This window comes from Sporothrix schenckii (genome assembly GCF_000961545.1).
Source record: "Sporothrix schenckii 1099-18 chromosome Unknown Cont47, whole genome shotgun sequence".
Taxonomy (NCBI): Eukaryota; Fungi; Ascomycota; class Sordariomycetes; order Ophiostomatales; family Ophiostomataceae; genus Sporothrix; species Sporothrix schenckii.
In genome coordinates this window covers 718,044-731,898 of record NW_015971148.1, presented here as the reverse complement: position 1 = coordinate 731,898, position 13,855 = coordinate 718,044, and the positions used below count along the sequence as shown (strand labels likewise).

At 58.3% G+C, this 13,855-nt stretch overlaps 6 protein-coding genes across 6 annotated transcripts; 2 read left to right on the top strand and 4 right to left on the bottom strand.

Moving 5' to 3' along the window:
• Positions 1–436: 436 nt before the first annotated feature.
• SPSK_03581 (50S ribosomal protein L24) lies at positions 437–1,240 on the bottom strand (the record flags this gene model as incomplete). The annotated part of the gene is made up of 1 exon (XM_016730418.1): positions 437–1,240. The coding sequence occupies one exon, from the start codon at positions 1,238–1,240 to the stop codon at positions 437–439; it is 804 nt and encodes a 267-aa protein (XP_016584826.1).
• Positions 1,241–1,650: 410 nt separating this feature from the next.
• On the top strand, positions 1,651–2,872 carry SPSK_03423 (uncharacterized protein; the record flags this gene model as incomplete). Its single annotated transcript, XM_016730261.1, has 2 exons — positions 1,651–1,794; positions 1,874–2,872. The coding sequence occupies 2 exons, from the start codon at positions 1,651–1,653 to the stop codon at positions 2,870–2,872; spliced, it is 1,143 nt and encodes a 380-aa protein (XP_016584825.1).
• Positions 2,873–3,360: 488 nt separating this feature from the next.
• Positions 3,361–5,092, bottom strand: SPSK_03239 (aspartate aminotransferase, mitochondrial; the record flags this gene model as incomplete). Its single annotated transcript, XM_016730080.1, has 4 exons — positions 3,361–4,523; positions 4,609–4,618; positions 4,694–4,777; positions 4,970–5,092. The coding sequence occupies 4 exons, from the start codon at positions 5,090–5,092 to the stop codon at positions 3,361–3,363; spliced, it is 1,380 nt and encodes a 459-aa protein (XP_016584824.1).
• A 1,247-nt stretch (positions 5,093–6,339) lies between these two features.
• On the bottom strand, positions 6,340–8,472 carry SPSK_10984 (imidazoleglycerol-phosphate dehydratase; the record flags this gene model as incomplete). Its single annotated transcript, XM_016737205.1, has 1 exon — positions 6,340–8,472. The coding sequence occupies one exon, from the start codon at positions 8,470–8,472 to the stop codon at positions 6,340–6,342; it is 2,133 nt and encodes a 710-aa protein (XP_016584823.1).
• A 2,768-nt stretch (positions 8,473–11,240) lies between these two features.
• Positions 11,241–12,101, top strand: SPSK_03558 (glycosidase crf1; the record flags this gene model as incomplete). The annotated part of the gene is made up of 2 exons (XM_016730396.1): positions 11,241–11,331; positions 11,389–12,101. 2 exons carry the CDS (start codon positions 11,241–11,243, stop codon positions 12,099–12,101), a joined length of 804 nt encoding a protein of 267 aa, XP_016584822.1.
• A 417-nt stretch (positions 12,102–12,518) lies between these two features.
• On the bottom strand, positions 12,519–13,838 carry SPSK_03388 (uncharacterized protein; the record flags this gene model as incomplete). The annotated part of the gene is made up of 1 exon (XM_016730226.1): positions 12,519–13,838. The coding sequence occupies one exon, from the start codon at positions 13,836–13,838 to the stop codon at positions 12,519–12,521; it is 1,320 nt and encodes a 439-aa protein (XP_016584821.1).
• Positions 13,839–13,855: the final 17 nt, after the last annotated feature.

Here is a 13,855-nt window from a genome sequence, read left to right as displayed (position 1 = left end):
CAGACACGCGCACCTGTACGTGCCACCACCATACGAGGCAGAGTTCAATGTGGCCGTCGTGCCAAGGCAGCTGTGCTGACCTTTCCGTCGTCTTCCATTTCGTTCATTCTCTTCCTTTCCTTCCTCACTACCAGTAGATGGATACCCTGCATGTGCAATGGATTGGGCCATTTTTTGTATGTATTCTCTGTTCATTTTCTTTTGTCACGCATGTTCTCTTCTTTCTCACGTCATTTTCTGTCCCTTTGTTTACACTGTCTTGCCGGCGTTCTTCCAGGATACAGGCACAGGCGTTTGGACATCATGTACCGCATTTCGCTCTTAATACAAACAACCACATGACTTCGTATGCAACCCAGTAAACTTTGTGTGAACGCGTCTTTGTGATTTTGGTATTCGTACAGTATGCTACAACACAAGCCTTCTACCCCCCTCCCTATGACGACTTTTTGCCGTCCGTCTCCGCCATGAAACCCTCTTGTGGCGCCATGTCAAACAGGGCCTCCTCGTCAATCATCCGTTGCGTCTCCTCCGTCAACAAGCTGTCCTCCGCGATGTCGTGTTCCAAGAGGGCCCGGGCCGCCTCTGCCGCCGCCTGCGCCGCCTCCAGCCCTTCCTCTGGCAGACCTAGCGTCACCCGCTGCTGCCGGAACTGTTCCTGGACCGTCGGCGTCTGCATGATCCGCCACCGCAGCCGCCACCCCCACGGCCCCAGCTCGGCAATCCGCGCCGGCTTCGACCCCAGCAGGTACGCGTCCAGCCCGCCCACCTTGTCAATCGTGCGCAGCACCCGCGTGCTCACGCGCGTGCGGATCGGCACGCCCAGCGACGCCGAGAACAGCCGCTTCTCCTGGATGTTGGGCCACCACTTGCGGCGCACCTTTTGCGGGTTGATGACCTCCGTCTCGCGTGACACATTGTTGCCGAACCGGATGCGCGCGTTGCCGTAGAGGCCCTTGTTGGACTGCTTGAAGAGCTGGCGCGGGCCGAGCGGGTACGGCGGAATGTCGGGGCGCTTGGCGGTGGGCGAGGGGATGGGAGGGCCCTCGGCGGGGACTTGCTGCTTGTAGGAGCGTATCTGTTGGGTGCCGGTGGTCTGTGTAGCAGAAGAGGTCTGGGAGAGGCGGAGAGAGGCGGCGAGGAGCGAGCAGGAGGTGGGAGAAGACGTCGAAGAAGACGAAGCAGAAGCTAATGGTAACCTCTGGCCGGCGCGGGCGACAGAAAACGGTGAGGGCACCATTGTCGCTGGGGTGTGAGGCAAATGGCGAGGATGCAGTCGTTGTGTCCTCTGACAGACTACGGTCGTTTGCGGAGCGCGTTGCGACGTCGTCGGTCGTGGATGTTTGACTGCCACGTCTTACCGTTTCGACGTTCCGTTCGTCGTGCAATTGAGAAGCTCTTGAAAATTTATGGTGGTGTCGCGCGCGCCATTCAGTGGTCGCACATTATTGGCCACATTGACCCATATGGACCCACCAAGAATTTGCCGGTCCGACAGGGCCCCGCTAACCAGCTGTACAGCGTAAAGTCGGCTGTTTTCGACTACACGTCCCCTATTCGCGGAGACGATCATGAACAGAAGTGAATGTGGACAATAACATCTGTTCAAAAAACCCGGGAAAACTGTCACGCATAGTTGACATCGCTACCATGCTTCCTCCAGTGGACGAGGCGGTTCTGCGGAACAACCCAGACTTTGCTGCGCTCTACAAAACGCTCACAACGGTGATCCTCAATCCGGATGGATCAACAAAGGCACATGTCAATGCAAAGGAGCAGGCGGCCATTAAAGAGGTACGTGGCCGGTGCTCTGTACATTTCCTCACAGTTCTGTTTTCTAGAATCACCCCATTGACGCCCCCCACTCTCTTAGAAAGCAAAAGAAGCGCGGTTACGAGCCGCCAAGAACCACATCCTTGTTCAGGCCATCTCTAGCATTGCCGCACCGCCTCCGGCATCCGAGACTGCGGGTGCAGCGGAGGGAAAGATTGGTGGTGCCGCAGCTCGCCGAGCTGCGCGTGCTGGTACCGTTCCCCGGCCGGCACCGCTCGTGCCACCACCCAAGCCGGCCAACGACCTGCCGCCCGACCTGGTGGACCTGCTGATGCTTCTGCCGCCACTCTTGCAACTGGCCAATGGGCCAGAGTCGTCGTCTTCTTCGGCGTCGACACTCTCCGGCGAAGACGTCGAGCTGCTCCTGTCTAGCCCCCCCTTCACATCACTCCCCCAACACCTGCCGCGCATTGCCAGCCTTGTGTCCGAGAACCTGCAGACCGCCGCCCGCGGCCTGGCCCGCGTCATGAACCCGACCACCAACCCGTCGTACCTGCACCGCGCCGTGCCGGGCTTGCCTGCCCAGGTGGTGGCCCTACAAAAGGCCATTGTGGACACGCGCATCAAGCTGGCCGCGGAACGGCACGCCACCGCCACCGCTCTGTTGGCGCTGCTCGACCTCCACGCGGCCAACCTCACGAGCCTCATCCGCGCCCTCGAAGCCAAGCACGGCCCCGTGGCGCGGTCGCTCGAGCTGCGGGCGGCCGAGGTATCCCTGGCGGCGCAGGCCGGTGACGTGGACGCCCAGGCCACGAGGGCGGCGGCCGTACGGACCGTGTATCCCCCGGAGGCGGTGACGGCGCTGCGCAACTACGCGAGCCACCTGCGCGACAGCAAGATGCGGTTGGAGGAGACGATCCGCGAACGCAAGGCGTTGCTGCGGGAGTACGGGATCGATGTGGATGCGGACGACGGCGAAACGGACGAAAAGACCAAGAGCAAGGGCCGTACCATGCGTGAAATGGCACGGGTCTACCGCGAGATGGGGCAGCAGGTGGAGGACGTGCGAAACGACCTGGCACGGCTGGGCCGGTCATGACGAAACTGAACTGCAATACGTTGCAATACGTGCACCAAATATGACTTACGACTTGGACGACAGACAGATACGACGGAATGACATGGATACGGGACTCTCTAGGAAGGCGTCGTGCCACAGACCGCACGACTGTATCAGCAGGCGGTGACAATGACGCAAGGTGGAGGAGAATGGTGTTGGGTCATTGATAGTCCTTTCCAAGTGACAAAGGAAATAATAGAAACACGAACAAGCACAAAAATACAGAGACGCCTCCAAATCCGTGACTCATAAATAGTTTTTTTTTTTTGTATTTCGTTTCTCACTGTTGTTCCCACTCCCATATCTTTCGTTCGTTGTGCCATTCTAGATCTACTCCTTTTTTGATACCGCTTTTAAATCATGTAGCCGCCAAAACGATCTTCCAGGCCGCCGACGACAGCTTATCTACTCTATTTTGAAACGACAAAAAGGAAAGAAGGTGGACAACCGAGGAGGAAAATAGCCGCTTAACCAGTGACCTTGAAGATGGCCTCGGCCAGGCGGCCGACGTTAGCGCTCGTGATGCCGGCCACCGAGATGCGGCCGTCCTTGGTGGCGTACACGGAGTGCTCCTTGGCCAGGGCGTCCATCTGCTCGGGCTTCAGGCCCGTGTAGGCAAACATGCCAATCTGGCTCGTAATGTGCGACCAGTCGTGCTTGCTGCCCAGCGCCTCGAGGTTGTCGCGCAGCAGCTTGCGCATGGCAATGATGCGGTCGGCCATGCCCTTGACCTCGCCCAGCCACTGCGCCTTGAGGGCGGCGTCGCCCAGGATGGTGCCGGCGATGCGCGCGCCGTGCACGGGCGGGTTCGAGTAGAGGGGCCGCACGAGGATCTTGATCTGCGAGTCGACGCGCTTCGCCTCGGCGGCGTCGGCGCAGACGACGCTAAAGGCACCGACGCGCTCGCCGTAGAGGCCCATGTTCTTGGCAAACGACTGCGACAGCACCGGCTGGTGGCCCTTTTCGACAAAGTAGCGCAGCGCAAAGGCGTCCTTGGTGGCGTCGCCCGACGCGAAGCCCTGGTAGGCCATGTCGAAGAAGACAAAGTGGCCGGCGGCCCGGGCGGCCGCCTCGATCTCGACCCACTGCGCCTCCGTGGGGTCGACGCCCGTGGGGTTGTGCGCGCAGGCGTGCAGCATGAAGACGGAGCCCTTGGGGGCGGCGCGCACGTCGGCCAGCAGGCCCTCAAAGTCGAGGCCGATGGTGGCCGGGTCGTAGTAGCGGTACTTCTTGACGGTCAGGCCGGCGTCGGTGAAGACGGCGTTGTGGTTGGCCCACGAGGGCGTCGGGATGTAAATCTCCTTGGGCCGGTCGGCGCCGCCGGGGTAGAAGCGTTCGAGGAAGGCCGCGCCGATGCGCAGGGCACCCGTGCCGGAAATGGACTGGGTGATGGCGATGCGGCCGAGGGCCGGGCTGTCGGCGCCGTACGCGAGCTCGGCAGCGCCCTTGGTGAAGTCGGGCAGGCCGGTGATGCCGGCGTACTCCTTGTTGAGGCGCTGGGCAATCACCTTGTCCTCGGCGGTCCGGACGGACGGCAGGACGTACGGCTTGCCGGCATCGTCGCGGTAGGCGCCGACACCGAGGTTGATCTTTTCTGGGAACGAGTCGGCCTTGAAGGCTTCCGTGATGCCTGGGAAGAGTTAGTCGTGTGGGGAGCAAAGAGGAAAAGAGACGAAGAGCGTGGGGACCAGGGGCGAGCTGGGGCCAGTTCTTACCGAGAATAGCCTGTCAGCGGCAGTAAGCGAAGCACAGCGACTGGATCAGCAACATGTACCACAACGGCCAAAAGGCACCACCCACAGCGCAGGAATCTGCCGACGCGATGCCGAAGTAGAGGGGAGTTTGCGTCTTTTCCGAGGTTGAAGGTTGAACGAGGCAAAACAACTTACATCCTAGAGTATAAATGTTAGCCCATGTCCTTGTGCATTTGCTGTATCTGTTTTCGTTTGGTTTCTTTTTGTTTGAGTTGTTTTCTTTTCTTTTCTTTTCCTCTTCTTTTCATTCCTTTATGACTTCTTCTCTCGTTGTTTTCTTCTTCTTCACTTCCATTCTTCCACACACAATTCCTCAACTTACCGGAGGACCTTGGGGCACGTTGGCCCACGACGAAGCAAAGCGACCGGCAGGCACCGCAACAGCACCGGCGCGCCGGCTGGCGACACCGGCCTGGCGTGCCGACAGTCTCAGGACAGACAGCATTGTGTTGTGAAGAGGAGGGAGGCCGACACGGGGGGAAGAGTCGAAGGGTGGAAGTCGAGAGCGATGTCGAAAGACGGAGGAGGAGGAGGAAGAAGACAAAAAAGATTCAAAAATCGAAACGGCTCGCGCGGCTGGATACAGTCACAGCGACTGGAAGGGAGCACAGGCAAATAAAGGGTTGCGAGGAAAAGGGAGAGAAAGAGGAACTAGAGAGCAGCGGAGAGAACCGGACTGCGGAGCAGCAAGCTAAAAACCGCAAAAGAAGCGCGTGAGTCGATCGTAGATGGTGCAGGATATGACAAGTGTGGGCAGAGTGGGCGTAGGAATAGTGGAAATGTGGACTGTGGGATGCTGTGGTGTTGCAAAATTGACTCAGAATGCTGCAGAAAGAAGAAAAAAGAAAAAGAAAAAAAAGAAAGAATGAGGCTGTAGCGGGCGAGGGCGGAACACATGTCACAGGGCACCCCACACGGATAAAATGCCCCCAAAGCAGCTGGAAACCCCTGAAAAGGCGCGCCAAGCAGCGTCGCAAAAGATGGAAACAGCGGCTGGTCGCAAACGACAGCCCCTCCGAGCCAAGTCCGAGCCTGTGTTGTGTTGACTTTTAGCGGGTCGCTGAGCGGATTGGCCAATGACTGCTTGTGCCGCGCAGCAAGAACGGCCCATGTGGGGGTTCACGGGAGTCGGTGAGTGCAAAGAAGTGCGGGCAAAAAGCGCAGCTTGTATGACATGGAAAGCTCTACGATATATCGCATAACCGCCCCGAAAAGAGAACGAGCGACAGCCAAGCAACGACCAAAGAGGCAGACGGCGGTGTCGGACTATGGCGGACACTGCCAAACCGGGCGGTAAGGAGCCTTTAAGTCCTCTGCTGGAGACTTCATCCTTGCTTCTTCAAGGAATTCCGCTTCTGCATCGTGATGGCGCAACCGTCGATTTATCCAGACCAAACAGGGGCCCAGCTTGACCCTGGCAACGATTCCCCTCTCAGTCGACTCCACATCTCACCCCAGGGGGAACCATGCCTGGTAATCCCGAAGAGTGCAAGCGGACTTTGGCATCCGGAACTCGGACAACTCTCAATGGAGCAAGTCGTGTGTTGATAATCAGAATGGAACAAGCCCAGGAGAAACTGGATATGTGGTTGTACCCCGACGTTCAAACCCCGCCGCCTACCTCATCGGATATTTCTACGTACATGTACAGATCGGACAATCGGTTTCATCCTGCATTAACATCACGAAGCTCTAACCCCGCCGGAAGGCACGCCGACCTCCGATCCACGTCTCCTCGATGCCCACCGATGCCACCAGCCGGCTCGCCTCGACCGTCCGCGGGTCCGTGTCCAGCACCACAAAGTCGGCCTTCTTGCCGGGCTCCAGCGAACCCACCTCGTCCAGCCGCCCCAGCTGGCGCGCCGGGTTGTATGTGATGCCCGCAAACGCCTGCTCGACCGAAATGCGCTGGTCCGGCCCCAGCACGGCACCCGTCGCCTCCAGCACCCGGCTCGCCGCCGTCTCCACATACTGCAGCGGGTTGGCCTCGCTGATGGGCGAGTCGCTGTGGAACGAGTAGGTCACGCCGGCGGCCACGGCGTCGGCGACCGGGTCGAGGCGGGCGGCCCGCTTCTGGTCCAGCACGTACGTCGCAAACGCGTCGCCCCAGCGCCGCACGTGCGCAATCAGGTGCGACACGCCGAGCCCCAGCTGCGCGGCGCGCGCCAGCTGCGGCGGCGCAATGTCGGCCGTGACGTGCTCGAGGCGGTGCATGTGCCGCTTGCGGCGTAGCTTGCCGGCGCCGCTGGGGCCCCCATAGACGTCCGTGGCCACGGCTTCGGCCGCCAGCACGCGCGCAAACACGCGCAGGGCCTGGTCAAAGGCGCGCGCGCCGTTGGTGTGCATCACAATCTGCCAGCCGCCGCGCACAAACGGCTGCACGAGCGCCACGACGCGGTCGTCGTCGGGCGGCGCGTCGAGAGCGTGGCCCTGGCGGAAGTTGAGGATGCCGTAGTTGTCGGGCTGGCCGCGGTATGGCTCGTACACGGCGGCCGTGAAGCCCTGCGTGGACCCGTCAAGCCACAGCTTGAGGCCGTACACGGCCCCGGCCGCCTCGCCGCCGTCGGCCGTCAGGTGCCACGGCGGCAGACGCAGCAGGTCGGCCACGGGCGCGAGGCGCTCGACCGTCTGGTAGGCCACGGCCCCGTGGAAGCGCGGCAGCACAGGCGTGTCGGCATCGGCGTCGGTGACGGCGCTGGGCAGCGTGTTGCGCTCCAAAATCTGGCGCAGCAGGGCGAGGTCCGCGAGCCCAGCCAGCGTCCCAATGCCGCAGTCAAACGCCGTTGTGATGCCCTTGCTGGCCCACCGCTGGAGGATGCGGCGCCCGCCGGCCACGGTGTCCGCGGCCGTTGGCTTGGGTAGGTTCGTCCCGAGCGCCAACACGGCGTCTTCAAACAGCAACCCCGTCAGTGCGCCGTCCTCGGCCCGCTTTTGGTAGTTCTCGTCGTCGGCCGGGTAGCCAAGCTCGCCGGGACGCTTACCCACGCCGAGCGCGCGGAAGACGACCGAGTTGACGTACGCAATGTGGCCCGACTGGTTCAGGACATAGATGGCCGTGTCCTGCGCGCCGTCCCCTGACACCTCGTCCAGCAAGTCAATGGTCAGGTCCGGGTGCTCCGCCACCAGGGACGGGTCAAAGCCGTAGCCAGCAAGCCATTGCACCTGAGTCTTCTTCTCCTTGTTGGCGTCGGCGCTGGCATCGGCTGCCGTTGCCGCCACGGCGTGCCGCAGTTTGTCCAGCGCGTCCTGCTGCGTCCGCACACCGGGGAACGTCAAGTCAACAAAGCGCTTCTCATCCGTCATCAGAGCCGTCATCAGCAAATGGACGTGCGGGTCGATGAAGCCGGGCGTGATCACGCGGTTCCCATAGTCGACTTCGCGGATGCCCTCCGTGCCCACGGCGGCCCGCACGTCATCGAGCGAGCCCGTCGCGACGACTGTGTCGCCGCGGATTGCGAGCGCTTCGGTGGCATTAAACTTGCCGGCCGCGAGCGTCAGGACGGTCGCCTTGAAGATGATTGTCTCCAGCGGCAGCGGGCTTACTGTCGCTGTCGTCGTAGTCGTCGTAGTCGTTGCTGGAGTGTTCGTCGCCGTCGCTGTTGACGAATCCGGCGCTGGCGTATTTGTAGTCCACCTGTTGTTTGGTGTTTGTCCAGTAGTGCTCACCACTGAGTCGTCCGGTGCGCTGACATTTGTGTCCTGAATTGATTCGCCAGGAACGTCCCGCCCCTGGCGGATCGATGCGACAATAAGCTTATCCACCTCGGCCGTCGAAACGTCCGGGATCAGCGCCTTGCTGAGCTGGTCAACGCTGTCACCACACATTTCGTAATTCGTGGTTGCGTTCGTAGTGATTTTTAGTAACTGGACTTCCCTTGCAACCGCCCCAGTCTTGTAAGAAGTCCTTTGTGATTTATTTATTTATTTTTTCAACTTTCTTTTGTTCTCTTCCACGTTTTCTATTTCTGTCTTTAACCTTCTCGTCGTCTGCAAGAAGATCACGCTCTCTAAAGTACATATGGCGTCGCGAGCACGCAATCATACTTAAATCGTAAATCTAAACGCGGGCGGAGTAGCACATGTCATGTAGTATGGGTCAATTCGGGTAGGATAGGATGTGGGGGAACTCGCTGGCCGCATAGGGTAAATGAAAGCTTTGATGTGGGGGGACACTCGACGGTTTGAACGCCGTCTAGCCAGTTTTACAGGACACGGCGTCTGGTGATGCTTCCGGGGCGAAGGCCGGACAACGGATGCCGCGAATTCGTTTATTTCCCCGCGCGGGGGAAGAGTGTCACAAAACTTTAGTCACGCAAAAAAAACCGCCGAAAGCCGAAGTTGACATGCCATATTACTATAAATCATACTTGTACTCAGTAGTTAGTACGAGCTCCTCGGAAGCTCACAGTTTCGCCGTGATGGAAATTTACATACTACTTACCGAGTATGCAATGCTAGATAGGCATTTAAAAGCATGTGTGAAAGCGTATGCAGTAGAAGGCATACATAGAAGAGTATCGCGTGGATACGCTACGGCGATGCTGTGTCTGCAAACCAGAGGTGTGCCGGGGTGCGAGTTGCCGCGCTGGGAGCCGACGACTACCTCGTCCGCCGTCTGCGCCAACCTGCTCAACTCCGACGCCACCGCCGGCTCCGGGTCTGCGAGTCAACGACGGCAGTGGCTTCCTCTGCACCATCAACGGCAACAACTACTACGGCTGGCGCGACTCTGTCATCAGCGGCATTTACGGCCTTTAAGGTATGGCTGGTCTTTGCCCTTATAAAGCTGCGAATCAAAGGCCCCCAAGAAGGCCAAGTAAACTGGACAGCATGCGTTAAAGACACATTGTCGTTGATAGTCAATCGTTTATGACCTTTGCATCACTTTCTCTTTCTCTCTTTTCTTTTCTTTGTTTTATCGGCAAACATGTTTTCATACTTTCCTTGTGCTGTTTTCTGTCTTCTTCACTTGTCATTCCGCCCGCATTTGCACTGTAACAAGCGCGTCATACCATGCACATACATGGACGTACATTTTAGAATTTTGTTATAGTATACGTTGGAAAGCCACACATACGACAGTCAATAAATATTTTATGCAAAGGGACAGGACTCTGAGCAAAATCTTGGACCGGTTTATTATTTATCCCTTCTTTCTCTTCTTGCCCTTTTCCGTCTCCTACTTCGACCAGAGTACCCCTTTCAGATATGGTCCGAGTCAGAGCACGCACAATATATAATGGAACACCGCTCACCTTTTCTGGGTCACAAAGTGCTTCTCGCAAACAATCACCGCCCCCCTGCACCGTGGCTTGTGGGTCATTGCGATCTCCATCAACGGTAAGTAGTTGAAAATCACCACGATGCACTGCCATTCACCGCCGATAAATACAATGGTCTAGACCTTGAGCACCCGGGCACCTCACGCACAGCACAGACTTCAGAGTCAACGATCTGTAAAACACTCCCCCGGCCGTAAACAGTCCCCTGGATATAGATGCCGCGCGTTCTTTGTATCCGCTAAGCTGCATCCGTGATAGCTGCCGACTTAACGCCCAGCGAAGACACCACGTTTTCTTGGCGATCTGCGCGTGCATCTAAGACAATCGGCATGAGTCGACTTCGCTAGCGACGACGTCGACGAGACGACGTTCAAGATAGACGTGCATTGTACAAAAAGAACGAAATAACGAGAAATAGAACGAAAAGAAACAGCAGAGGGACAAGTCAGCGGCGAATGACCCACTTTATAAGATCTCAGTCTTGAAGTGGAAGAGTACTGCCAACCGAGCAGACGGAGTAGCGTCCTGGCAACCCACGAAACCAAAATCATTCTAAGATTCCCGAATAAAAAAAATAGAAAAATGATGACGAGGCCAGCCTGCGCAATAATTACGACAGCAGTGGGACTCTCTAGAAGAGCATCCACCGTCGACAGTCACTTCTAGGCTTCTTTTGAATATGCTTTTACCGGATGACTATTGAAGTCATGAATTTAAGAAATAGAAACGTATTCATGTTATATCCTGGTACGACCCATTTTCGTCTGGCTGCGCAAGCGTGCCGCAAAACGGGGGGGGAGGTAAGTCGACTTGTCTAGCCCGCGCCGGTTCACCCGGGCTTAACATACGAGGCCCGGAATATGTAGCACCAAGGAAGCTTGGTTTCTATTTTCGGCCTCCCATAGAGCACCGGGGAAGTCGTCAGCTCACAGGCGAATGAAGAGGACGATAAAAAGGGAAATTCCACACGTACGTCGTCGAGGGGGTCGGTTGCAATAAAGAAAACTACGAACAACCCTTTCCGCTTCTAGATTTGTATATGACCTTGTCCTCCTTTCCATCCCCCCTGTCACCTTCTTCAATGCTAGTTGTTATACGCTCGTTCATCTCCTCTGTTCACTTCCGCGGCGCTTGCTTCACCGTTTCTTGGCATTTCTCCGGCATATATCAAATTCAATTTATCTACAGTCACTTCCGCCACAATTAGCCGGCATACTTGGGGGGTTGTCATCTTCGTTATTTTCTTCGTGTGCATTGCTGTGTTTCTCTGCAATCACCTCCACGACCTCCACGACCAGCACCGACGTCGTCATGCATTTCTTCAAGACCGCCGTCGTGGCTGGCCTCGCCGGCTTGGCCTCGGCCCAGACCTACACCGACTGCAACCCGACCACCAAAACCGGTACGTCGACTCTACGGGATGGCTCGCATCACTACTATACTCCCACTAACACTGCAGGCTGCCCGTCCGATGCCGGTCTTAACAAGGCGTCGTACTCGGTTGACTTTACCGGCGGCGCGAGCTCCGACTGGACTCTGACGTCCGCGTCGGCCAGCTACAGTGCCAGCACCGGCGCCGCCCTCACCATCAGCAAGGCCGGCAACGCGCCGACGCTCAGCAGCAACTTTTACATCTTCTTTGGCCGCGTCTCTGTTTTGGCGCGCGCGTCCCCCGGCCAGGGCATTGTCAGCAGCATTGTCCTCGAGTCCGACGACCTCGACGAGATCGACTGGGAGTGGATCGGCGGCCAGGACAAGCAGGTCCAGACCAACTACTTTGGCAAGGGCAACACCACCGTCTACGACCGCGGCACCACGGTCGACCTCGACGCGCCCACGCAGTCGGCGTTCCGCAACTGGACGCTGGTCTGGACGGCGGCGTCGACGAAGTGGTACGTGGACGGCCGCCTGGTGCGCACGCTGGCCTACGCCGAGGCCCTGGGCGGCCGAAACTACCCGCAGACGCCGATGCGCGTCAAGGTGGGCAGCTGGGCGGGCGGCGACAGCAGCAACTCCAAGGGCACGATCGAGTGGGCGGGCGGCGCGACCAACTACAACGACGGGCCCTTTACCATGTACGTCAAGAGCATCGAGATTGAGAACTACACCCCGGCCAGCCGCTACACGTACAAGGACACGACGGGCGGCTACAAGAGCATCGTCATTGGCTAGATATACTCCAAGACTCCCAGGACGTCGTCGGCCACGTCGACAGTGACCGCCGTCTCAGGTGCCACCGCTGGCTTCAGCCGCGTGTCTGTTTGGGCAGCGTCTTCCCTGCTGGCAGTTGCCATGTTCATCTTGTAATAGGGGGTTTCCTTGCGATGGAGCTCCCAAAGGATGTCGTTCGTACAAGTTCTCTTATAGAATACGAGTCAGCTGTTCCTGTTTGTCTTGCGCAAACAATTATGTCTCATTTACTTGCCGTTTATTAAGTGAAAAGCGGACGACGTCATAAATAGAAGGATTGAAACAAAGATTAACACACACAAAAAAAGAAAAACGTGTACATTTTCACAGCAGCTTGGTATAACCGCCTTCAAAAAGAAAAAAAGAAAAAAAGGGCATTTATTTCAAAGAGATAGACCATCAAGACAACAGTTCAACACCGCCCACATTGAACAAGTCCTTGACGAGCTGCTGCCCGTGCTGCCCCATACGGTCTTCGTAGCGACCCGGAAAGTGTTTCTGCAGCTCGGCGAGGCGGCGGCGCAGACGGTTGGCCGACAGGTTGAAGTCGCTCAGCCGGTGGAAGTGGCTCTTGAGGGCGTCGCTGTCGTCGTGGTGGGAGTACCCTCTGTGGCCGTCGTTGCCTTGTGACGGCTCCTCCCCTTCGTCTCCCCAGCCTACATCCTCTTCGTCGTCGTCGTCGTCCTTGTCGTCCGACTCGCTGTCGAGTATGCCCAGACCGTTATCTGAATACCACGTGGGATGGTACACCTCGATGCAGATCCGCCGCGCCTGCGACTTCAACACCTTCTTCGTCTCGTTGCGTACGCGGCGCGTCTCGTAGTACGCCTCCTTGTTGGCCCGCTTCAGACCGCGGTCGGGCATCAGGAGCGTCACCGGCGGCGGCTCGCTGCTGTGGGCGTACGGCCGGGCGTCAGCCATGCTCTGCTGACGCTGGGCGGCGTGGTACAGGTGCGGACAGGTCGGCGGCACGGAGGCCAGCTCCCAGATCATGAGGCGCAGCTCCGCCGGCAGGCGGGGAAAGGGATGAAAGACGGGCGGTGGTGCCGTGGACGACGAAAGCGAAACAGGAGCCTCGCCCAGGGTGACGGGTGGCGCCATGCACAGCAACGCGCGCAGCTCAATCTTGAGTGAGCGGACGTCCGCGGCACAATGCTGCGCCTGCATGTTAAACACCTCTGTCCGCCCGGCGTTGGAGTTGAGGTGGTAGCAGTAGGAGATGTGGACCCGCGTGCGCAGGTAGGCGAGGCGGTCGTGGTCGGCAATGGGAATGGGCGAAGGATAGAAATAGGCCGGGTCGCGGTGCTGCGGAGCGTCCGGGTCTGTGTACCGATCGGGCGGCGGTAGAGGATGTGCGTGAACGTCCAGGTTGACGGCTTCCGTGACCATGAGGGCGGTCTCGAGCTGGCGGAGCTGCTTGATCATACGGTGGGCAAGTTCGCGGGTGGTCGGCGGGGGTCCTCTCCTTGGGGTGGTGGACGGCCCGGTTGTGGTCAGTTCAGCATGCGTTATGGGCTCGGATGAGGGCGTGGCAGTGGGTATTGCCGTCGCCGTGGACGTAGACTCGGATAAGCGTATATAAGGAAAGGAAGATGGTAGGAGACACACAGATACGCATATTTGCCTGTGTGTCTGTCTTGGTATGCAGCAGTGTCGAGCGTACCAGGTCTCACTGCTTTCGTGCACGCCCCAGATGCCATTCATCTCCGAGTCGATCATGGCAACGAGCTGTGTCG